Source organism: Musca vetustissima, unplaced genomic scaffold (genome assembly GCF_032173495.1).
Source record: "Musca vetustissima isolate MV318-11 ecotype Yass unplaced genomic scaffold, APGP_CSIRO_Mvet_v1 utg19330, whole genome shotgun sequence".
NCBI lineage: Eukaryota > Metazoa > Arthropoda > Insecta > Diptera > Muscidae > Musca > Musca vetustissima.
In genome coordinates this window covers 153,322-179,565 of record NW_026882625.1, presented here as the reverse complement: position 1 = coordinate 179,565, position 26,244 = coordinate 153,322, and the positions used below count along the sequence as shown (strand labels likewise).

General features: G+C 32.7%; 1 protein-coding gene across 1 annotated transcript; it reads left to right on the top strand.

The window, feature by feature from the left end:
- Positions 1 to 48: 48 nt before the first annotated feature.
- LOC133329201 (tyrosine-protein phosphatase non-receptor type 7-like) lies at positions 49 to 20,394 on the top strand. The gene is made up of 4 exons (XM_061537694.1): positions 49 to 440; positions 5,772 to 5,868; positions 15,924 to 16,513; positions 20,160 to 20,394. Exons 1-4 carry the CDS (start codon positions 133 to 135, stop codon positions 20,392 to 20,394), a joined length of 1,230 nt encoding a protein of 409 aa, XP_061393678.1. The 5' UTR covers positions 49 to 132.
- Positions 20,395 to 26,244: the final 5,850 nt, after the last annotated feature.

Genomic DNA, 26,244 nt, shown 5'->3' with positions numbered 1-26,244 from the left:
GACAATAATATGTTCACGAAAAATACCGACCCAACTGGTGCTGGAGAGACAGATGTCAATGTCATTATAGCCATTACTGTCTCCGTGATTGGTGTCATTGCCCTAATCCTCCTGGTAGCCTTCCTCTATTTAATGCGTAAACGACAGAAACAAACTTCCTATAGTCAGAGATGCCGTCCTGTCAGTCTCGATGAATATGCCATTGATAATGGTTCGATAGGTGGCGGTAGTATACGTAAAGGTAGTGCATTCCGCTCCTCGAAACGTACATATGGTAATTTGGCATTCGATGATCCATCGATACGTCATAATGCTCTGGGTGTTCATGATTTGGCAAAATTCGCAACGGAAAAGTTGAGGATTTTCGAAGAGTTTCGTGATGTACCACAGATAACGGCAAGGGATGATGAAGTACCGCCAGGCTGTGAAGATAAAAATAGGTGAGTTATTACGATTCCCTTTTTTCAAATTAGTCATTATATTATCTTAAGTAGAAGGTGAGACAGAAGGACTAACAATTCCGCAGATATTATATATATAAATGAGGGAAATTAAAACTATGAATATTTCAGAAAATGTCTAAGAAAATCCCAAGATTCTCAAAATATAAGAATAGAAAAAACAGAAGATTGCTTTAAAATCTCTAAATTCAAAAATTCGAAATTCTTGCAAATCCCCACAATAATATTGACAAATCCCAAGAATCCCTGAAATTCACAAAAAAAAAAAAAACACCCAATGACATAAATTACTTAAAATCCGCAAACAATTCCCCATGTTCTCAAGATAATTCCCAAAAATGGCAGATTGCATTAAAATCTCTAAATACCTAAATTTTAATAGGAGCCCCTTTCAAATTCCCACAATAATATTGACAAATCCCAAGAATTCTATAAATTCCCCGAAAATACCCAAGATTTCTAAAATGGCTTAAAATCCGCAAATAATTCTAAAATTCTTATAGGAACCCCTGTCTACTTTCAAATTCTCACAATTATATTCACAAATCCCAGAAATTCCCAAATGTGTCCGAAAATTCCTACTTAGCTGGCTCGAGACAAAGCATTTACTCCAGCCGAACTTAAAAAAGGCCCTTCTTTCATTTTGAAAGGCCACGCTTTGATATATCACCCTTCATTTGATCTTTCCATCGAATTCGTGGTCTTCTCCTTTTCAGGCAATCATCAGTAGACTTGCTTTTATATGCCTATTAAATTGGGGCATCCTCATCCATTGTCACAACAATGCTTAGCCACCATAGTCGCTGCGGCTCGATACGTCTGGTGGTTTAATCGACGCCGATGTTTACCGTCGACGCACATCGGCTCTTTGATCTTACGGAGGATTTTTCTCTCAAACACTCTAATTCCCAAAATGACTTAAAATCCGCAAATAATTCTGCAGGTTCTCATTCAAGGACTTTTTAATATCTCTAAATCTCGAAAATGGCAAACAATGTCCAGGAATCATGTCTACTTTCAAATCCCAATTATATAAATCATAATTCCCGAAAAATACAACAAATTCTGATATGTCCCCAAAAATGCCAAAATGTAACAATAACCGCATATAATTCTACGTAGTCCAAAAGAAATTCCCAATAAATTTCAGATCACTTAAAAACCCCAAAGTCCAAAATTTCTAATAATATCTATTTCAAAATCCCCGTACTGTCAAATGCCGTCAATACTATTGCTAGTTTCCAAGAACTCCAGATGTCCCTGAAAAAAACACAAGAACACCATATTGATTCTGAATCTCTAAATATCCCATAGGAAAACCCCTATGTATCCCAGAATACTTTGAAAGTCACAATTATTTTTGAAGATCTCAAGCAATTGATTCCGAAAAATCAAATTTTATACAATCAATTTTATTCTATATCGCTTTTAATATTCATTTCCAATAAATCCTGAAAAAATTCCAAGAATTGCAAAATTATGTACGATTTGCAAAATATTTCGAATGTTTTCAAGAAAATTCCTCAAAAAATCCCAATTGTTTTAAAATCCCTAAATAAACATCCATGAAACGTCCCAAGAATCCCAAAGTACCTTAAAAGCCACCTTGATTTTGAAAATCTCCAACAAAATTCCTCTAAGTCATCTGGAAAACTTAAAGAGTGGGCAGTTATGAATCCTTGAAATCCTGATCAAATTAAATTTCTTCTAAGGAAGTTGTGGCCGAATCTGTGAGAGTCAGGGAAAATCAGTCAAATGGGGGAAAAATATCCGAAGTTGTCAAATAGAAAACTCGAAAAGGAAACAAATATGAATCGCTGAAATCTTGACCTAAATTCAATTTCTCCCAATGAAGTTGTGGCCAAATCTGAGAGAAAATAAATTTGGTGAACGCCTCCACAGTTATACTGGATATCATGGATGGTGATTTATGTTTAAATTTTGCAAATCACTAAATGTGTCAGCAAACAGCTGATTCCACAAAGCAATCAGCTGATCTAGCGAAGACAGCAACCAATCTCCTTAAAATTAATAGCCTGTAAACAATTCATATTAATAGAAAACAATTCGGGTTCTTTAATTCCTTAACGGATTTTGGAAGTACATTTTGTAAACTCCACAGTCATAAGGATGACATAGACTGCATCCAGAATTATTAAGACTGCAAATAATGTCCGGAAAACCCCGATTATAACGTCTATCTACTGTAAGTAAAACCCATCGGAATTCTTTCTACTCCAACAATATTATTATTAATTCCCTAGAATCCTAGAAATTCCCAAAAATCAATGACTTAAAATCCGCAAATTCTGAATAGTCTCAAAGAAAATTCCCATCCTTTTAGGATTTGCAGAATACCCTGAAAGCCACAATTGGTTCCGAAAACATTCCAAAGAATTTGTCTATATAATAGACAATGGTTTCAAAATACCGAAAGGTCTCGAAAAATCGCAAAAAAATCTAGAATCACCAGCAATCTCTGATAGATCCCATAATAATCAAAATTTCCAGTGACCGTATAATAGATAAGATATTCTAGGGATCTTGTAAGTCTTCTGAAAGAACTCTAGACTCTTTACAAATGTCTGTTAAAAATAGATTTAAAATCCCGAAAAACCTCCCGCAGAATAAAAAAAAACCGTTGACAATATAACAGATAAAGGGTAGAAGGCCATATCCATCCAGAGGTATCTTGCCTGTAGAATGGATCCCCGAAAGACTTTAACGTCATCTATAAAAGTTATCTATGAAGGTCGTCTATTTACGAAAAAACTATAGAAATGGCTATCCAAGAGGTATTCTGCAGATTTAATACCATTTCAGAGGACTTCGGTGGATCGAACGCCCTTTAAAAGTTCTTCTGTGTATAGGAAGCCATTTAAGAGACATTCTATAGATATCTGTATGGGACCTCAATAGATAAAACACTTTGAAGAGGTATTTGATAATTACATGTTTTCTATAAATAAATTCTACAGACAATTCAAGAAGTCCTCTAAATGGGAAATAAAAGAACCTCCTACAGATCTTCTATAAATAAGGGACCCATCCAGATATCATTCATATTCAGAGGACTCCACAAGAAGTATTTTATAAACAAACGACTGTTCAAAAGATATTATTCAGTAGAGTAACCCACGAGAGGTCCTCGATATGTCGAATTCCCGCCGAAAAAAATTCTGTAAATATATGATTATGCGAGTGATCTTCTATGGATATAAAATCGGCACGTCTTTTATAAATTGTGGACTTTGAAGATGTCTTCTGTAAGGTGTTGAACCTTTGAGAGGCCTTCAAGAGAATGAAGGACTTATATAGATAGATAACTTTATAAATTAAATACTCTTCGATAGATTGAAAGTCCATTTAGGGCTTTCTAGACCCCTATATATGTATATTTCATAAAAAATATAATTCTTCCAAAGTCTTAGCAGACAATACAAGAGGACTTCTTTTTACAGAAGGTACTTCAAAAGACCACTTGAAGGGTCTTCCATTTATAGATGATCTTATACTAAGAGATGGTCTTTAAAGTGTTATTTTGGAAAAAGGAGCACTTTAATAAATTGAAAACACCTGGATATGTCTTACATAGATAGAAGACCCTTCAAAATTCTACAATGGGGCTTTAATTTCGGAAATAGCCTATGAATGTTTCAATCTATGGGCCTCTCTAACACCTTCTTGAAGTTTTTTATTTGTTGAGGGTATACCTATAACTGTAGGTTACACTTCTATGTGTCTTCTAACTAAAAATGTCTCTTCCAAAGTTTTTTTTCTATGAGAGGCCCTAGTCAACTACCAATAGAAACTCTTTTTCGTATGTTTTTCTGGGTTTCTAGATATGTTATCCCTCTAAATGTATTTTTATCTCTAAATGTTTTTTTATTTATCAATCCCAGGATTTTCTATTTTTCTAAGACCTCTCTGATAGATTTTTATCATTTAAATATCTCTCTGAAGATCATCCATTTTCCGAACTCTTCAAGATACTGTAGATCTAACAATTATCTAACAAATATCATTCTAATGATGTTTCACCATATGACCCCTGTGGAGCACCTTTCCGAAGTCTTATATCTATTGAAGGTACATCCATAAATGTTGGTCCTCATTACCTCCATGGAGTCACTCTTTTATAAATATCTTCCACTGGTTTTCTACATATAATGCATAAATATAAGACCCAACTTTTTCTATATAGAAATTCCTTACAGAGGTTATTAATTTATGGACATGTACTTCTAGACCCTTTGTTCAATAGTGCTTTTGAAACCCCACATTACTATCTTCTATGTTTCGAAGACGCTCTGCTTGAATTTTTAAAATACTCCTCTAGATGTTCTCTATCATTCAAAGGTCCTTTTGGAGTTATTCTAGCTTTCAATGATGCCTCTGGGAACCTTCGTTATTTAAAAGATCCCTCTGGGGGTGTTATAATTTTCGAAAACCTATAATATATAGAACCATAATACACACTTCGAAATATTCACGAAGAATCCAGAAGGTATAAATTTTCTTGTTTATTGAAACCACAATTAAATTATGAATATTAGTCCACTTTTTAGAGTAGCCCCCAAATATTCTGTATTTTGGGCATGTTTTTCAACTGGATTACTTGTAATTTGGTATCTTAGGTTCTGTCGGATAACATTTTTTTTTTCAAAATTTGTGCTTTTTTTAGGAACCCCATCCCTGATATGTAAGAATTCTTCCCAAATTTCGGTATTGTGAGTAAATTTTTCAACCAACTAGCCTCTAATTTGGTATATTAGATCCTTACTCGGTACAAAAAAAAAACTGTTAATATTGATTATGCTGTTTATGTTAGCCCCCATATTACGCTACCCACAAATATTCGGTATATTAGTCTATAGTTTAGTGTATACCTTCAGATTTTCGGTATTTTAGCCAAATTTTCCAACCTAAGTTGGTATTCCAATTGTTGTTAGGTATTTCGATTTCTCCTATCAGCAGTTTATCATGCCATAGTCCCCATTTAAAAGGCCCAATAGAGTTTACGTATTTTAAATATCCACCCCATTGTGTAGGGTAAATTTATCTGAATTCTGCTTAATGTAACTGAATTATAATTTTTGAAAAAATCTAAAAAAAAAAATAGATTTTATTCAGAAAAGTCGGAATTAATTCGTAACAGAATATTTATATTTTTCATAATCAATTTCGTCTGATAATCGTTAATCTTTTGACGAACTCTTTTCCCCAATCTTTTCATATTTCTTTTTTATTAATTGTAACAGATTTTTTATTTTTAATTTAAAAACTAACATATTTATTTCCTCATTTCAGATATGCCAATGTCCTACCACTTCCTGAAACGCGTGTCATCTTGCAGCGTCTGAACGATGATGAAAAAACGGAATATATCAATGCAAATTATGTCAGCGTAAGTATTTCTAATCTTATATTTGTCTTCCGATCCTATCAACAATTATACGAATTATACAGTTCAAACATACAAACCAACAGAGAAACAAACAAAAAACAGAGAAAGAAAATACGAAACTATTTACACAAATTTTATTATGTATTATGTACATAAGGCCAAATCGCGGATGCATGACCTCTTCAAAATATTATTACACTTCCCGAACCCGCCTTCTGTGTCATTAACTTCTTCCTCATCTACATCCCCATATCCATTATCATCAGCAGCAGCAACAGCAACAGCTCGGCTGTGATTGAAATCTAAACCACCTACGCAACACAGTGGCATCATGCACACCAGTGTCTGTGGCAGCGGCTCAGTTATGCTCACTGAATCTCTTCAAGTAATTCCCCCGTAATAATCACACAACTGGCATCATGTAATCAGCAAGCCAGCCAGCCAGCGGGTCCGTCATTCAGCCCCACCACACGCATACCATTATATCTACACTTGGCAGTTAAGTGTACTTAGATGCGACGCCAGTAAATTTAAAAACACCCCAATCGTCATCGTCGTCATCATCATCATCAGCAGCGGCAGCAGTGCCATGATGCGAATTCAAATTTTTTGTTTTGTATGTCTGTTGTTGCTGTGTACATTTGTTTCACTTTAAATTTACAGTAAATGGTAGATAAATGCAATCAACAATTTTGAATTTAAAAGAAATGAAAAATAATTTTAGATCCACCGGGTCGGAATTTTAATACTTTTCACCATCAGGTGGAGATTATAAAAATCCCTAAAATCGTTTGGGACTTTTTATACGTGAACTTAAATATAATGCTAAAATACAGCCGAGAGAAATCGAAATAGCAAATTACATACTTTCAGTTTGGAAAATTTAGGCTAGGACCTTGAACATACCGAAAATTTCCCGTATGTTGAGGCCATATTTAAAATTGTAAAAATGGACATATTTGTATTAAAAATATTCTGTGAATAATTTATTAACTCACCTAAATCCCAGAATCCTAATTACAACCACTTCATTATGCCAAAATGTAGTCACTACGGAAAGAAACTTAGCACATAGCCATAAAAATAATTAGTTTGAAAAATGTGTCTGAAATCCTCAAAATACCAGATAACATCGGATATATCCCGAAATTTACACCAATATTGATACATTTTTATAGGAAGTTTTTCTAACCAATAAGAATTTAAAATACTTATAAAACTACAGACAACTCAGATGAAAAACGAGCCTAAGCTCACTCCTCAAAATAATGAAAATCGGAACCGATATTGAAAATTTTTGCTGGGATTTTCGACTTAATGAGAACGCATTATATACATTACAGCTAATTGGGTTGGAAAACAGGCAAAAATACCAAAACAGGAATTTGAATGGAAATGGAGATATCGGAGAGGCATTTTTTGTTTCGTATAGAAAAAAATTTGAACGCATTGTTGAGGCATTTTTTGTAAAAAATCGGATGACTCCATGAAGCATATAGAAAACAAGTTCGGAGGTCCTGCAGAGGTATTTTTCGTATAGAAAAATATTCGGAGGCCTCGGAAAAACATTTTTTATATAAAAAAATTCGCAAGCCTTAGAGAGTCATTTTTTCGTATAGAAAAATATTCAGAGGTCTCAGCAAGGCATTCTTTCTTATAGAAAAAAATTCGGAGGCTTAGTAACAAAATCGGAGGAACCGGTGAAGCAGTGTTCGCGTATAGAACAAAAATCGGTTGTTTCGCAAAGATATTTTTTCGTATAGAAAAAACATTTGAAGGCCTCGGAGAGACATTTTTTCATATAGAACAAAATCGGGGTCCTCAGAGAGGTAAAAGCATTTTTTTCGTATAGAAATAAATTCGGAGGCCTCAGTTAGGCATTTTTCGTATAGAAACAATTATGGGGACCTCAGAGAGGCCTCAGCGAGGCATTTTTTTGTATAGAAAAAAATCGAAGGCTTCGAAGTTACATTGTTTCGTAAAATTCGGCATTTCTTCGTATAGAAAAAACATTTTGAGATCTCAGAGAAGCCTCAGTGAGGCAGTTTTTATAGAAAAAAAAAACCCGGAGTCTTCGAAGAGACATTTTTTCGAACAGAAATTAATTTGGAGGCCTCGGATAAAAGAATCGGTGGACTCAGTGAGGCATTTTTTTCGTAAAGAAAAAAATGGGAGACCTCGTAGTGTCATTTTTTCGTATAGAAAATAGTTTAGAGACCTCGTAGAGGCGTCATTGAGGCATTTTTTCGTATAAAAAAAAAATCCGGAGGCTTCGGAGAGACATTTTTTGGTATAGAAAAAAAATAGGAGGCATCAGATAGGTATTTTTGTATAGAAAAAAATTCGTTGGACTCAGTGAGGCATTTTTTGTAAAGAAAAAATTCGGAAGCCTAATAGAGGCATTTTTTGTATAGAGAACAGTTTACAGACCTCAGAGAGGCCTGTAAACTGAGAAATTTTTTTTGTACAGAAAAAAATTTGGAGGCCTATCCGTTAAAAAATAAATCTGTGCACTCTGTGAGGCATTTTTTGTAAGGAAAAAATCGTAGACCTAGAGAAGCCATTTTTTCGTAAGAAACAGTTTGGAAACCTCGGAGAGGCCTCAGGCTTCGGAGAGATTTTTTTTGTACAGAAAAAAATTTGGAGGCCTATCCGTATAAAAAATAAATCTGTGGACTCTGTGAGGCATTTTTGTAAAGAATAAAATCGGAGGCCTAGAGGAGGCATTTCTTTCGTATAGAAAAAATCCGGAGACCTCGTGAGGCATTTTTTCGTATAAAAAAATCGAAGGCTTCGGAGAGACACTTTTTTTGTACAGAAACAAATGGGAGGCCTCGGATATTTTTGTATAGAAAAACAGAAAATATAAAATTCGAAGGTCTCCGTGAAGAATGCCTCGTAGAGCCAATTTGTTCTAACAAAACAATTTAGGCTTATTGGATGAATGGTCCTTAAAAAATCATTTAAAAAATCCACGCTTATTGGACGGATGGTCCTTAAAAATTATTTCAAAAATCCTTAAAAATATTATTTAAAAAAACACGCCTATTGGATGGGTGGTCAATGAAGAATTGGTCCTATAAAAATACTTAAAAAAATACACACTTATTGATCGGATGGTCATTGAAAAATATTATTTAAAATATCCACATTTACAGTCCAGTCCAGTGGTCTTTAAAAATATATGCATTAAAAATCCATGCTTTCTGTTAGTTGGTCTTTGAAAATATAATTTAAAAAAATCCACACTTAAAGTTCGGATGGCACTTAAAAAATATAAAATAAAAAAATCTACGCTTAATGGTCGGAGGGTCCTAGAAAAAAAATAATTTAAAAAATCCACGCTTGTAGGTCGAATGGTCGATGAGAAATAAAATTTAAAAATTTCACTTTTATTCATCGGGAGATAAATGGTATTTAAAAAAATCCGCGATTATAGTTCCGCTGCTCATTAAATAATATTATCAAGAAATCTACGCTTAATGGTCGGATAATCCTTGAAAATTGAATTTAAAAAATCCATTCTTATTGGTCGGTTGATCCATGGAAAATATAATTTAAAATATACTTACATTTTTCTTAAATATTCAAGCTCCTAATTACGATATCCCTTGATTTTTTTTTTCTTAAAAATAGTCATTCAGTAATACAAGTCGCATAAAGCATCCCCTTACTGTACTTCATTTGCTTCGTTTTGTTTTTTATTTCAACCTGGCTTCAGCATTTTGTAATGAAAGAAAAACAGCAACAACAACAACTAAAAGATAAAGACCCAAAACAATAGACTAGACTAAAGTAGACTGACTGATGAGTCGATTTGTAGCCGTGCAAACATCAAGGGCAAAGGGAGTCTTGAATGTGGCGAAAGCTTCAATGATTTCGAATGCGTTACTATAGCAATGATGTTGCTGATGGTGATGCCAAGACCTCTGTAATGATAACTCAGAGTGGAGGAGGGAAGTTACGGTAATTGTCTCTGTTCAAAGAGAGGGAGGAGAGGAAGCGTGATCACAGTGCATTTTTAGTTTAACAAAAAATGTTACAACCTTTAGACCAGTGCGAATGTTGGGTCGGACGATCACTACTTGACTCTCCTTAGTTTTCCACATGAAAGACAAAAAACAACAAAAACAAACGCAAAACGAATTGTAATCGTTTTTGTTTGTTGTTGGTTTTCTTGTGTGCGTATGAGTGATGATGATGAGTACGTGAGCTTTTGTTTATTTAGAAAACAATAACAACAACAAGTAAAAAATCCCATTACACCCCTACTTTCAATAACTAAAACAAAACATTATTGAGACCCGTATCACTTTGATGGAGGTCGGGGGTGCGTGGCTTCACTGTGCATTTTACAAACAAATGAAAATAGCAAAACAAGAACAACAATAAAAAAAAATAAAAACAAAAGCACAACAATGTCACGACTAATTGAAGTGGAGTGGAGTGTAGACTAGATTCTCTGAGAGAGGACATAAAGTAGATAAGAATGTTGTTGTTTAGCTAATCTCTAATACCCTCACTTGATCGAAAAAAGACAATGACATAAGAGAGGCAGAGACGGAAAATAACTTTACGCCGTTTATTATGAATAATTAAAAAAAATATTTAAATGATTCATAAGAAAAGTAAGTGAAGTAATAATAAGGCAATATACAAAATATACTGCACAGTGGGATGAAATCGAAAAAAAAATAATAAAATAAATAAATAAAAAAATAATAGAAAAAAAATTAATTAGAAATATTTAAAACCCGGTAATTTCAGTAACTTGTTGGTTGGGTGGTCCTAGGAAAATAAAATTAAACAAAAAAAAATCCGGAGACCTCGTATAGGCATATTTTCGTAAAGAAAAAAATCTAAGGCTTCAGAGATACATTTTTTTGTACAGAAAAAAATTTGGAGACCTCGGAGAGACATTCGAGGGCTCAGTGACAATTTTTTTTCTTATTGAAAAAAAAATCGGGTTCTCAGAGAGTTATTTTTTCGTATAGAAATGAAGTCGAAGGCCACAATGAAGCATTTTTTCGTGTAGAAAAAAATCCGGAGGTCTCTGAAAGCACTTTTTTCGGAGGCCTCAGTGAGGTATTTTTTCATATAGAAAAAAATCGGAAGTCTCTCGAAGAAATAAAATTAATCAAAAATCCACATTTATTGGTCTGATGGTACTTGAAAAATATAGGTTAACAAATCTTTGAAAAATTATAAATCAAAAAAACCCGCTCTTAAAAAAAAATGAAAAATGCATTGGTTAAATGGTCCTAAAAATTTCAACTATAGACACTTATGGATTTCTTAAACTTTCGAAAATTCGAATTTAGACAATAAACACTTACTGATTATTTAAAATATTCACTCCTTAAGGTATGCTGGTTCGTGATAAATACTCGGTTGGCCCTTGAAAAATATAATTTCTAAAATCCACGCTTATAGCTCTACTGGGCCTTGAAAAACACAATTTAAAAATCGTTTCTAAATCGTCTAAACCGATTTTCAGGAAACATAACACACATCATTCTATACCTAATTCATTACGCTGTGCCAAATTTCGTGCAAATCGAAAGAGATATTGGGATATATATAGGGACTTTGGTGCACCATTTACATTAAATCGGACGAAAATATATATGGAAGCTATATATAAATCTGAACCGATTTTCAAGAAACTTTAGACACATCATTCTAGACCTAATTCATTACACTGTGCCAAATTTCGTGCAAATCGAGATATATATAGGGTCTTTAGTGTACCATTTACATTAAATCGGACGAAGATATATATGGGACCTATATATAAATCTGAACCGATTTTTGAGGAAACTTTACACACATCATTCTATACCTAATTTATTACGGTGTGCCAAATTTCGTGCAAATCGAGATATACGCAGGGACTTTGGTGGACCATTTACAATTAATCGGACGAAAATATATATGGGAGCTATATCTAAATCTGAACCGATTTTTAGGAAACTTAACACACATCATTCTAGACCTAATTCATTACACTGTGCCAAATTTCGTGCAAATCGAAAGATATATATATAGGGACTTTGGTGCACCATTTACATTAAATCGGACGAAAATATATATGGAAGCTATATATAAATCTGAACTGATTTTTCCCACTTTCAATAGGGTTCGTCCTTGGACCAAATAAGTGACATGGGCAAAATTTCATCCAATTCGGATCATAAATGCGACCTGTACTTTGTTCACAAAAATACATGGACGGAAAGACGTACGGACGGTCAGACGGACATGCGTAAATCGACTCAGAAAGTGATTCTATGCATATTCTCAAAAGGAACTATGTGTATATCACGTTTCCGTATTGGTCGGTTGGTCCTTGAAAAATATTATCAAAAAATCAAGCTTATCCTTTAAAATATTATTTTAAAAATTCAAGATCGACTCAAGATCGAACATTAAAAATTAAGTTTTCGGTCCACTTTAACCCAATATTATTATCTGATCATCACCGAAAATTATAGGCGTTGTCCTTGACCAAAGCGATCTGCGCTATATTTCCGCCCTCTAGTGTGGTAATGGGTTACTAAATAATATCTGAATACGTAAGAACCTGTAAATATTTAAGTGTAACTCCAACATCTGAGTACATACGACAATATAATTGGTATCAATTTAAAGGTCAACCACTCCTCTTGGATATATTATAAACTTCTTGGCTCTATGTCCTTCAGGGGTAAATCTATATACGCTATAGAATACCAATTTTGTCATTTTTCACACAAAAGCCATTTGACCCGCTAAATATGGACCGATCTTCATCAAAACAGGCATGCTTATACTTTAGCCCTATCACCTTCTCCATGTAAAAATTCGCGATGTTTGGGTCATAATTGCGGCCTCTGGAGCGACCATAAAATCAGACAAAAGTAATGTTTTTGGTCCATTTCATCCCCTATATATTAACCGATCTTTACCAAAAAGGGGTCTTCATTGGCCAGAACCCATCCTACAAGCAAAATTTCGTGAAGATTGGTTGAAAACTGTGGCCTGTATTGTGTTTACAAATTATAATGGACGGACGGACACACATGTCTAGATCGACTCAGCTTGTCGATATTGGTATACTAAAAGGTGGGTCTAGTGCCAATATTTCGCGACATTACAAACTCCTGGGACTGGACAAAGCTATAATACCCTGACAACATATTTGTGTAGGGCGTAAATATATAAAATATAATACTGCACAGTGGGATGGAATCGAAAAATAATTTATATATATATATATATATATATATGGGATGGAATCGAAAAATAATTTATATATATATATATATATATTATAATTATTTTTCAATTCCCAGCCACTGTTCTGCCTACCTCTCACCATCATTCATTATTCAAGAACGTGTTCTAAAATAATTATTAATCAAGTGAAACCTCTTTCATGAGAATTTTTTTACAATTAAAACAACAACGACAACAGCGATAATTCTGAAATAAACAAAATACAAAAAAACAAAGCGTTTTCATGTCTGAGGATGTGTGGGCTTTTGCATATTTGTTGTTGTTGTTGTTGCTGTTGTCGTCACTCAAGATTCATTGTCTCCGTTTATCACATTTCGAAGATGAGCAACAACATCGTCGGACGTATCGAAGAACAAAAGAGATATCGACATATATGGAAAAACAAAAAAAATGTTCATTTTGTTGTTTGTGTTTTAAACTGGGTGCAGTGACATTTTTGTTGTAGAAAATTTAATTATTTTTCCATTGTAATTTTTTGTTTTTAGAATTGAATTAAATAAATTACAAAATGATGTAAATGCTAAAGGCGCCACATCAATTGGGATTTTTGCTCATTTGTGTTATTTATTACAAGGTTAGAATAAGAAAACCATTCCCCAAAGCGTTTATGTTTTTTTTTAATAATTATACTCTTCACACACTGTGGCACAGGGTATTATGTATTTGTGCATATGTTTGTAACAGGCAAAAATAATCGAGATAGACCCATGGTTCCTTTTGAGAATATGCATAGAATCCCTTTTTGAGTCAATTTATGCATGTCCGTCCGACTGTCCATGTTAAATTGTAAAGTACAGGTAGCATTTATAATCCGAATTTGATGAAATTTGGCACAGCTCATTAGTTTGGCCCAAGGACGAACCGTATTAATTTTTTTTTTTTTTTTTTTGAAAATCGGTTCAGATTTCGATATAGCTCCCATATATATCTTCGTCCGATTTAAGGTAAATGGTGTACCAAAGTCCCTATATATATCGATTTGCACGAAATTTGGCATAGCGTAATAAATTAGGTCTAGAATGATATGTGTTAAGTTTCGTGAAAATCGGTTCAGATTTAGATATAGCTCCCATATATATCTTCGTCCGATTTAAGGTAAATGGTGTACGAAAGTCCCTACATATTTTTTTGATTTGCACGAAATTTGGCATAGCGTACTGAATTAAGTCTAAAATGATGTGTGCAAAGTTTCGTGAAAATCGGTTCAGATTTAGATATAGCTCCCATATATATTTTCATCCGATTTAAGGTAATTGTTGCATCAAAGACCCTAAATATCTTTCGATTTCCACGAAAATTAGGCATAGCGTAATGAATTAGGTCTAGAATGATGTGTGTTAAGTTTAGTGAAAATCGGTCCAGATATAGATATAGCTCCCATATATATTTTCATCCGATTTAAGATAATTGTTGCATCAAAGACCCTATATATGTTTCGATTTGCACGAAATTTGGCATAGCGTAATGAATTAGGTCTAGAATGATATGTGTTAAGTTTAGTGAAAATCGGTTCAGATTTAGATATAGCTCCTATATATATCATCGTCCGATTTAAGGTTAATGGTGTACCAAAGTCCCTATATATCTTTCGATTTCAACGAAATTTGGCATAGCGTAATGAATTAGGTCTAGAATGATATGTGTTAAGTTTAGTCAAAATCGGTTTATATTTAGATATAGCTCCCATATATATTTTCATCCGATTTATGGTAATTGTTGCATCAAAGACCCTATATATGTTTCGATTTGCACGAAATTTGGCATAGCGTACTGAAATATGTCTAGAATGACGTGTGCTATGTTTCGTGAAAATCGGTTCAAATTTAGATATAGCTCCCATATATATTTTCGTCCGATTTTATGTAATTGATACACCACAGTCCCTATATATATTTCGATTTGCACGAAATTTGGCATAGCGTACTGAATTAAGTCTAGATTGATGTGTGCAACGTTTCGTGAAAATCGGTCCTGATTTAGATATAGCTCCCATATATATCTTCGTCCGATTTATGGTAAATGGTGTACCAAAGTCCCTATATATTTTTTGATTTGCACGAAATTTGGCATAGCGTACTGAATTAATTCTAGAATGATGTGTGCAAAGTTTCCTGAAAATCGGTACAGATATAAATATAGCTCCCATATATATTTTCGTCCGATTTAATGTAAATAGTGTACCAAAGTCTCTATATATCTTTCGATTTGCACGAAATTTGGCATAGCGTACTGATTTAAATCTAGAATGATGTGTGCAAAGTTTAGTGAAAATCGGTTCATATTTAGATATAGCTCCCATATATAGTGTACCAAAGTCTCTATATATCTTTCGATTTGCACGAAATTTGGCATGTGTTTGAAAAATCTACGCCTGTTGTAGTCCTGTTGATAGTTGTTGATAAAATATTTAAAAAGAATCTTCACCTTTGATAGTCCTTAGAAAATTACTTTAAAAAAATCTATCCTTGAAAATTTTTTTTCATAATAATATTTTTCTTTGAATATTTATTCAAAACACTAATACCTATTCAAATATGCCACAGTGTGTAATATAATAATGAGAGCCAACACATTATTCCCAAAAAAGATTAAATTTATAACAGCCAGGTATCACATGGGCTTAGTCATCCAGTCGTTAGTCAGAAAAAAAAAACAACAGCGACAATCACATAACAACAATAAATAATTATTAATTAATTAAATTAGTTTTTTTCGCCATTGATAAACCTGAAATATTTGAAAAATAATAACCTGTCTCTTTTTCTCTCTTTTTACAGGGTCCCAAAGATTCTCCCAATTATTATATCGCCTGCCAGGCACCATTGGAGACCACCGTGGAAGATTTCTGGCGCATGATATGGGAACAACAATCCCGCGTAATCATTCAAGCAACCGATCTCATTGAAAATGGTGTCGAAAAGTGTGCCGAATATTTACCACCCTCGGTGACACTGGACAATCATGCCAGTTTTGGTGATTTCCAGGTGACACTACAAAATCGTGAAGTCAAAGATAAATATGCCATTTCAACAATCGTACTGAAAAATACAGCTGAAAATAATGCAAGCCGGGAGTTGACACATTATTGGTATAAATGGCCTGAAACGGGAGTTCCCGCAGAAGAGGCACCCATTATAGCTATGCTATTGGAGGCTCGATCTTCTCTCATTAGTTATGCCAACGAACAGGCTAATGAAGAAAAAGAAAAGAGTTCTACCTTGAACAATAGTGCGTCTACGAATACCTTGAGATCTGCGGAAGAGGGTACGGCCGGTAAGAATGGAACAAATTCGAATGGTAGCAGTAATGCTGAAATAAATGGTAACATTTCAATGGTGCCAATTAAAAAGACTGCCAGAAATCAGGGGTAAGTGAGAAAAGTTTTTGTTTTCCTTTTTTTTTTTTTTTTTTTTGTTCGGAGACAGATTGTTATTCATCAAAAGAGAGGGAGCGGTTTTTTAAACCTCCTGATTTCATTTCATGAATTATACCATTGTGATAAGGTGAAAGTGAAAAAGGCCATTTGGAGGTAGATATCCTTTGGCCTTGATGTTTCTACCATTTGATAATTTTTGATTGTTTAAAAAGTAAGCATACTTTCAGGCGCCATACATTGAATATTAAAATGGGGGCCATAATTTAGAAATGCATTTTCTTGTCTCATTTATAGACTAAATAAATGATTAAAAATGAAAGCATACTTTTAGGAGTTAAAGAAAAACAGTCCCATATTCATTAATGACTTGATAAATGTTCTTGTCACTATAAAAACTCTAGAAAAATGTCTATATTCCTTCTATCCATATATGGATATTTAAAAACCCTCTTTAACCCTAAGGATTTTTTTCAAATATTTTTTAATCCTTCAAAATATAGAAAATATGACTTGATTTATTTTAAGACCATTAACAGGCGCAGATGGTTTAACGACGAAGGCGAAGATTTTTTAAAAATATTTTTTCAAGGAGTAAATTTTTTAAAAATATTTTTCCCATGCGAAGATTTTTTAAAAATATTTTTTCAAGGCGTAGTTTTTCTACAAATATTTTTTTAAGGCGTAGATTTTTTAAAAATATTTTTTCAAGGCTTAGATTTTTAAAAATATTTTTTTGAAGGCGTAGTGTTTTTCAAGACGTAGATTTTTTAAAAATATTTTTTGAGTGCGTAGTGTTTTTTAAGACGTAGATTTTTTAAAAATACTTTTTGAATGCCTAGTGGTTTTCAAGACGTAGATTTTTTAAAAATATTTTTTGAATGCGTAGTGTTTTTCAAGACGTAGATTTTTAAAAAAATATTTTTTGAATGCGTAGTGTTTTTCAAGCCGTAGATTTTTTAAAAATATTTTTTAAGACGTACATTTTTTTTAAAAATATTTGTTCAAGGTGAAGATTTTTGAAAAATATTTGTTCAAGGTGAAGATTTTTATAAAAAATATTTTTTCAAGGCGTAGATTTTTATAAAAAATATTTTTTCACGGCGTAGATTTTTTAAAAATATTTTTCAAGGCGTAGATTTTTTAAAAATATTTTTTCAAGGCGTAGATTTTTTAAAAATATTTTTCAAATGCGTAGATTTTTTTAAAAATATTTTTTCAAGGCGTAGATTTTTTAAAAATATTTTTTCAAGGCGTAGATTTTTTAAAAATATTTTTTCAAGGCGTAGATTTTTTAAAAATATTTTTTCAAGGCGTAGATTTTTTAAAAATATTTTTTCAAGGCGTAGATTTTTTAAAAATATTTTTTCAAGGACTGCGTAGATTTTTTAAAAATATTTTTTCAAGGCGTAGATTTTTTAAAAATATTTTTTCAAGGCGAAGATTTTTTAAGAATATTTTTTCAGGCCTATTCAAGGCTTAGATTTTTTTAAGAATATTTTCAAGGCTTAGATTTTTTAAGAGTATTTTTTTTTAGAAATAGTCAAGGCGTAGATTTTTTAAAGAATATTTTTTTCAAGGCGTAGATTTTTTAAAATTCTTTTGCGCAGATTGTTTAGACTTATTTTTTCAAGGCGTAGATTTTTAAAAAATATTTTTTCAAGACATAAATTTTTAAAAATATTTTTTCAAGGCGTAGATTTTTTAAAAATATTTTTTCAAGGCGTAGATTTTTTACAAATATTTTTTCAAGGCGTAGATTTTTTACAAATATTTTTTCAAAGCGTAGATTTTTTACAAATATTTTTTCAAGGCGTAGATTTTATTTACAAATATTTTTTCAAGGCGTAAATTTTTTAAAAAATATTTTTTCAAGGCGTAGATTATTTAAAAATATTTTTTAAGGCGTAGATTTTTTAAAATTTTTTTTTTTCAAGGCGTAGATTTTTGAAATTTTTTTTCAAGGCGCAGATTTTTTACAAATATTTTTTCAAGGCTCAGATTTTTTAAAAATATTTTTTCAAGGCGTAGAATTTTAAAAATATTTTTTCAAGGCGTAGATTTTTTAAAAATATATTTTTAAGGCGAAAATTTTTTAAAAATATTTTTTCAAGGACTGCGTAGATTTTTTAAAAATATTTTTTCAAGGACTGCGTAGATTTTTTAAAAATATTTTTTCAAGGACTACGTAGATTTTTTAAAAATATTTTTTAAAGGAGTAGATTTTTTAAAAATGTTCTCAGAAGGCGTAGATTTTTTTAAAAATATTCTCAGAACGCGTAGATTTTTTTTTAATACTTTTTCAAGCCGTAGATTTTTTTAAAAATACTTTTTCAAGGCTTAGATTTTTTAAAAAGATTTTTTCAAGGCTTAGATTTTTTAAAAATATTTTTTTCAAAGCGTAGATTTTTTAAGAATATTTTTTTAAGGCGTAGATGTTTTAAAAATATTGTTTTAAGGCGTAGATTTTTTAAAAATATTTTTTCAAGGACTGCGTAGATTTTTTAAAAATATTTTTTGAAGGCGAAGATTTTTTAAGAATATTTTTTCAAGACGTAGATATTTTTAAAAATATTTTTTCAAGGCGTAGATTTTTTTAAAATGTTTTGTTACAAGGCGTAGATTTTTTTAAATGTTTTGTTACAAGGCGTAGATTTTTATACTCTACACAACTATGTTGTCAGGGTATTATAGCTTTGTGCAGCCCCAAGTGTTTGTAACGCCGCGAAATATTGGTCCTAGACCCACCATCAAGTATACCCATCGTCATACCTCAACTAGCTGAGTCTATCTAGACATGTGTGTCCGCTCGTCCGCCGTCCGTCTGTCCATTATAATTTGTAAACACTATACAGGCCACAGATCTTTATATGTAGGCTGCTGGTCAATGAAGACGCCTATTGTTTTTGGTAAAGATCGGTTAATATTTAGGGGATGAAATGGACCAAATACTAAATTTTTGTCGGTTTTTCTGGTCGCTCCAGAGGCCGCAATTATGGCCCGAACATCATGAAATTTTACATGGAGTAGGGGATCGGGCCATAGACTGAGCATGCCCGTTTTGATAAAGATCGGTCAATATTTAGCGGGTCAAATGAATTTGTATTCTATGGCGTATATATTAACTCCCGAACGACATAGACCCTAGAAGTTGATAGTATATCCAAGAGGAGTGGTTGTGGTATGTTCTCATATGTGGGAGTTACACTTAAATATTTAGAGGGCCATACGTATTCAGATGTTTTTTAGTAACCCATTATCACACTAGTGGTTGGTAATATAGCGCTGATCGCTTTTAAATTTTCCATGAGGTTCCAGCTATGGCAAAGGAAAACGCCTATAATTTTCGGTAATTATGATCAGATAATAATTTTGGGATGAAGTGGAACGAAAATTTAAATTGTTTGAATTTTTGTGTTTGTATCCTCAGCTTATAGTCCTCCAAAAAAATTAAAACAAAAATCAAAGCATACTTTTAGGAGCTGAACATTTCAAAATCTCTTCCACCTTATCACAATCTCACATATTTTATTTTGTATTTATTTGTATACAAATTTGTGTATGTCCCGTTGTTGTTCTTGTTGTTTTGCATGATATTTATGTGTTTTTTCTTGTATTTCTTCTTCTTTCATTTTTTTAGTCCCCTAACTGTCCACTGCTCTCCAGGTACTGGTCGAACGGGTACAATTATTGCCTGTGATATTGCCATACGTAGTCTGGAGACACCAAAACGTACCGTCGATATACCGCACATTGTCTACTATGTTAGGCGAGGTCGGGCCAGTGCTGTGCTAACCAAGGAACAATACGAATTTATCTATAAAGTGGCCAATATGTATGCGGCGAAAATCACCAATCCCAGTAATTATAATTGAAGGCCCACAAAAGAAACATTTTTTGTAAAATAAAATGACATACCAAAAGTGCCTTTAATAATTCCAAATGGGAAAGACGGAAAGAACACCCCCACCCCTTTTTAATAGGTAATGAAATCTGTTCCAGGCAATAGATGTTCCAGAGAGGAAAACAACAAAACAAATCAAACGAAATCGAAAGAAAATCACTCACATGTTTTAGTCATTACAAGTATATTTTTATTTTTATGGTTTTTTATTATTATTATATTAGAAAAATGATATATAAATTGTATATACAAAATTATATGTATATTTAGTTTGTCTCTAAGGCATACATATTATGTTTGCAAGACAAATTTCAGCTTTATTATAAAACAAATTTGGCGACAAATATAATTTGCTTTATAAAAATTAAAATAAAAAATTAAAATTTAATTATAAAAAAACTATGTAACTCTCTTTAATATATATCTTATATTTATTTAATGAAAAGTGTATTCTTCTCTCATTTTTCTATAATAATGGCTTTGCTATAAAATCAAATCAAAACAAAAAACAAAACTGTTATGTATTAATTCCTTCTATTTGTGATATTATTAGTTATTGATTTTAGTTGAACTAAAAAAGCTAAAAACAACAAAAAATGCATATAACAAAAATTCTGTAATTTATATAAAACAAATTTGTATATTTACTATATTATTATTTTTTGTTGCTTGTATTATATCTATAAACATTTTTATTTCTATTATTTGGAAAAATAATGCTATAAATACTATTTGTATATGTTTTAGTTTCCTTTAATTACTTATTTCTTTCGCTGTAAGCATTAAATGTTTATTTGTAAATATATACATATATTTTAATTTAATTATAAACAAAAAGAAAAATTAGTAAATATTTATGTACACATACCAACAAGCGAACATAGATACAATAAAAATTATAATGGTGTATTATAAAGAAAAATATAGAAAAAAACAACAAATAATATTTAATACAAATGAATGTGTTTTATTTTTTGAATTCAAGTTTTTTTGGTTAAAAAAACCTATTTGTATTCTGGTTACTACTCGTAGAAGAATATGTCATGGACTCCTAAAATAATCATCGAAATATTGGTATTAGACCCCATGATTCATTGGGCCAAATCCGTTTCAGACAATTTGGAGTCGATTTATAAATGACACTCCTCTCATCACTAACCTAATATTTTAACCATGCCTATATATTGCGATTATGCGGTTTTTTTTTTGCTCATACATCTTCCAACTGATACAAAATACAATGTAGCAGCGATCCATCCGAAGCCTGGGGGGTTACTCTGTATTGCGTTGCGAAAGCAAGTGCGATGCGAAAGCTAAATGCATTAAGGGGACCCCATTCTCGGGGTAAAATTTTTTTGATTAAATTCGATTCTACACTAATTCAAGAATGTCTCTACAAAATTTCAAGTGAAAATCTCAAGAACTCTTGAAGATATAGCCAAATTATTGTGTCAGCATCAAGTGACGGCTAAAGGGTTTCTCAAACTTTTTGGTCAAAATTCGGGATTTTTCAAAAATATTTTTTCAAAGGTCCGCCATTTTGTTAATTTTAGAGCAAAGTCAATAATCCTAGTTGATACGAGAGCCAGACATGTACTCTTTCTTACACCGTTGGAATTTTCGGATTCCGATGATCCAGTGAGGAGTTATCATGCCCGCCATAAAAAATAACGACTTTTCTTTAATTACAAAAAAACAACAACAAAGCAACAACAAAAATTTTTTGTAAATTATTTTTCTTCTTTTTTAAATCTTCAAATATATATGTGCAAAGTTACAAACCTTAACAAGCATTGGTATTGATTTGCCAGCCCATTGAAAATCTTGAAAAATTAAAATCGAGAATGCGTGGGGTTCCCTTAAGATTACAATTTGGTACTCTGTAACGCTCAAGCAAACGCATTCACAAACTAAATCGAAAATAGGGCAACACTGTCGCCGCAAAGTAAACAATAACGAAGAATGACAAAAGGAAACGTCAAAAAATTGTAAAAGAAAACATATTTTTGTGTGCTACGTGTTTTTTTTTATTTAAACAAAAATGACGAACGAATTAAAAAAAAAAAAATAATTTTATGAGATCGATCAAATATACTCTCCCTAAGTGACCACGGGTATGAAAATAGAAGTACGAATTATGTGACAAACGTTTTCAAATATTTAATTTTTATAGATTTATACAAAATGTTCGTCTCAATAAAGATTCGTTTAAGTGGCCCACACACGTCAAACATGTGCGTTCGATCGGTGTGAATCGAAGCAATCACCCCTATTCCCTATGTCGTTGTCGACATTTATCGATAACTATTGAAACATTTTTGGTATTCCGTAACAATGTGTGACGACGACGATGTCGAAGATTTCTTCGTCATAGCTTTTGTTGACGACTGAAGCGTTTGAACATTTTTTTTTAGAAATTAAAAAAAAACATGACTGGACAAGAACATGATACATCATTCTAGAATCTATTCAATACTTAATGCAAAATAAAGTGTAAATAAAGAAAAATATATGGGATCTATATATAAATCTGTACCGATTTTGACCAATATCAACAGGAATCGTCTATGCGCCAAATAAAATTTCATCCCATTCGGATCATAATGGTGGCATGTAACTTGTTTAAAATAATACATGGATGGAGGGACATGCATAAATCGACTGAAAAATAATTCTATGTACATATATAATAAAAAGAAACTATGGGTCTATCTCGTTTCTTTTTGGTCATTGCAGACACATTTACCCTGTGCCACAGTGAGGTGACGGATACAAACTCATTTTTGCCCAAAAATATGCAACAATTTTTTTGTTTTTATTGATATTATCGATAAATAGTCGACATCGTCGCATGAGTGTTACAGAATACCAAATCAGTGTCGAAGTGATGTCGATGTCGATGCGAAGTGATGTCGAAAGAGAAACGTCGTCGACAACGACGACGACATACGGAATAGGGGTGAATGTTTGACGTGTGTGGTATGGTGTTCACACCGATTTGCCGGTGCGCACACCGATCGAAAGAAATTAAAAATTTTTAATTTTTCGTTGTGCGACGCGCACATGTTTGACGTCTGTGGTCTGGTGTGTGGATATTTTCTCATTTGTTATGAAATTTCGTGGAGTACGGATCAGCGGACAATGTCACAAATGTGCAAAAAAATGTTTTGAAATAATTTTTTGATGTTTTTTTACACATATTGTACATTTTGGGAAGTAAATATATGTTCCCGGAATGAAATAAAATTATTTAATAAATTTATATTAAATAAAAATATTTGGTCTTTTTTCCGTCATCACTATCGTTGACCATCTTCACGCTTCAAAAAATAAATACGAAATAAAGTTTTGTGGATCCGTTTGACGTGTGTGGGCTAGCAGCTTCACACCGATCGAACGCACATGTTTGACGTGTGTGGCCCACTTTATGTATTTATTAAACGCTCGTTGTTCCAAATACAGTATTTTTCGGTTAATTGACCCTACGGTTAATTGGTTTCCACGCTTAATTGAACCACATGATGGGTCAAAAATATTTCATTTCATAGTAAGTGGGTTCGGATAATTGGTTCCTCGGTTAATTGAACAAAAATTTGTGCAAATTTTGATGTGCAATTAACCGAAAAATACTGTAAATCCACAACAATTCCAACTCCAATAAAAGAGGCCGCTGCTTTAAAATTGCTTGGACAAGGTGGCTTTCAACACCAACCTGTATATATGCACACATAGTTTCACATTATATATAAAAAATATAATACATAACTTTTTCCATCCACCGACACCTTTTGCAAGAGGTCAATTTGAATTGAGGTCATCTGACAGTTTTGTCCACAAATTGTTGGCGCGTTGTTTCGCATTTGAACTCTGCAACTGTCCCTTTGCCAAATCACGGTGTTGCCCTATAAAATCTACTGAAGTTAGGAACTGACGTTGCTGAGTCTGCAACTGTGACTTTTTTGCCTTTTACAAAATTTACAATTTATATATAAATAAAACCTTTATGTGAGCTTACTTATATGTTTCGCTTCCTCTGGGTTTGCTATTTTGTTAACGCAAAATATTTGCGCTTAACGAACGAGTTTGACATGCGTTTTCGTATTACAGAGTGCGGTGATGCCACATTTGCGTAAAGTAGATGCGAAAGGAGATACGAAAACGAACTAGAGAGTACCAATTACGCGATGCGTTACAAATTTTTTCTCACGCATCGCAATACAGAGTAACCCCCCTGGATACAATTTTAACTTACAATTACATAGCGATGGCCTAGGCCGTCATATGGGTCCAAAATCGACCGACAATGTAAGCAAATGTAAGATGCATGCGAATCCACCAACATTGTAAGCGAAGGTCGGATGGGTCCGACTCTACCAAGATTGTAAGCGAAGATCGGATGGATATTAATATTATCCTATTAGGATTTATAATGGGATGATTGGAACTAAAATTTCAGCACTTTTATTCTCAAAACATGATTATGATAAAAAAATAATGCATACATTAAGTAAATCATAAAATTCATTAAAACAATAAACCGAAATTTACATTAGAACTGTAAACGTCAATAAATTAAAAAAATTATTGTGGGATATTGTTCGGAAGTGTCTAGCCTTGTGAACTTTTAAACAATTCCTAATTGTTTTGGCGTAATGCCTTCCATTTTATCCATCAGATCGTGTGCAACACAAAGCCATCCAATTCAGACGCGTAATTTTGATTTACATAATTTTGTCCCTTTGTAAGAAGCAACCCCATATCTAACCAAATGAAAAATTTAGTATAGGTTGCAGAATGACATGGTTATCGATTCATTTTCGTGTTAATGGTCCTTCAACGTCTGTTAGGATTCATCTGTTGAATATATGACTTTACTACTTCCGACTTTACTACTTTCCTTACTGGTTCCTATTGACATACTAGTATACATTCGGATGGATACTAGGTTGTAATGGCCTGCGGGCTGCTGGGTTGATGAAAGATGGAATTTATCGGCGCATTCCTTATCCAAACTTTGCCACTGGTAATATATAGAAGGTGTGGTATTGTTTGTAAATGCCTTGTTAACCTCGAAGTGAGGCTCCAGCGAAATTCTCATGCAGTTTATGTCGTTGGTCAGCTAAGTACTTCGCTTTGTTACAAGAGACACTTGGGTATGAAAGGTTTTTTGTATAGAAGCAATAGCTTCTGGGGAGAATATCCCAACAAAAAACTAAGGGAACTGATGAGGATCAGTGGCGTGATCCGAAACTATAGTCTTCCCTGCCTTACCCCTCGGCAAACAATGCCATACATTCCCCACTAATAAATAGTTGTTTTTTTTTATAAAAACAACAAACTGGGATTCAGCCTGACTATTTTGCAAAAAGAAAATAGTAATAGCTAAAATTCTTACCATTTATAAAATATGTATCATATTTTATTACTATACTCCCAGTATTTCAAAAGTTATTAAAAATTAATAAGGTAATCCAGTTAGACCAGCTAGATATCAGCTGCCTCTTAAGTTTGAAAAAAAATTTTTGTCAATAGACTTGAGAAAAAACTGCTGACTTTCGGCAGCTGGGTGACCTTATTAACCAGAGAAATTACGTCTAAAGTCAGCGACGGTCGTTTACCGTGTGTTTCTTATTGGCAACGGGAAATCCCGACGGTTGACGTTCGCGTCTAGCGGCTTGACTGTAGAATAGATTTTATTCATTTTTGCTCAGCGTCATACTCAAATTTTCTCTCTTGCTCTCAATTGAGTTGCCATATTTGAAATAAAAATCAGCAGTGTTCCTTGACATTATTGTTTATTAAGGGGACCCCCCCCCCATTC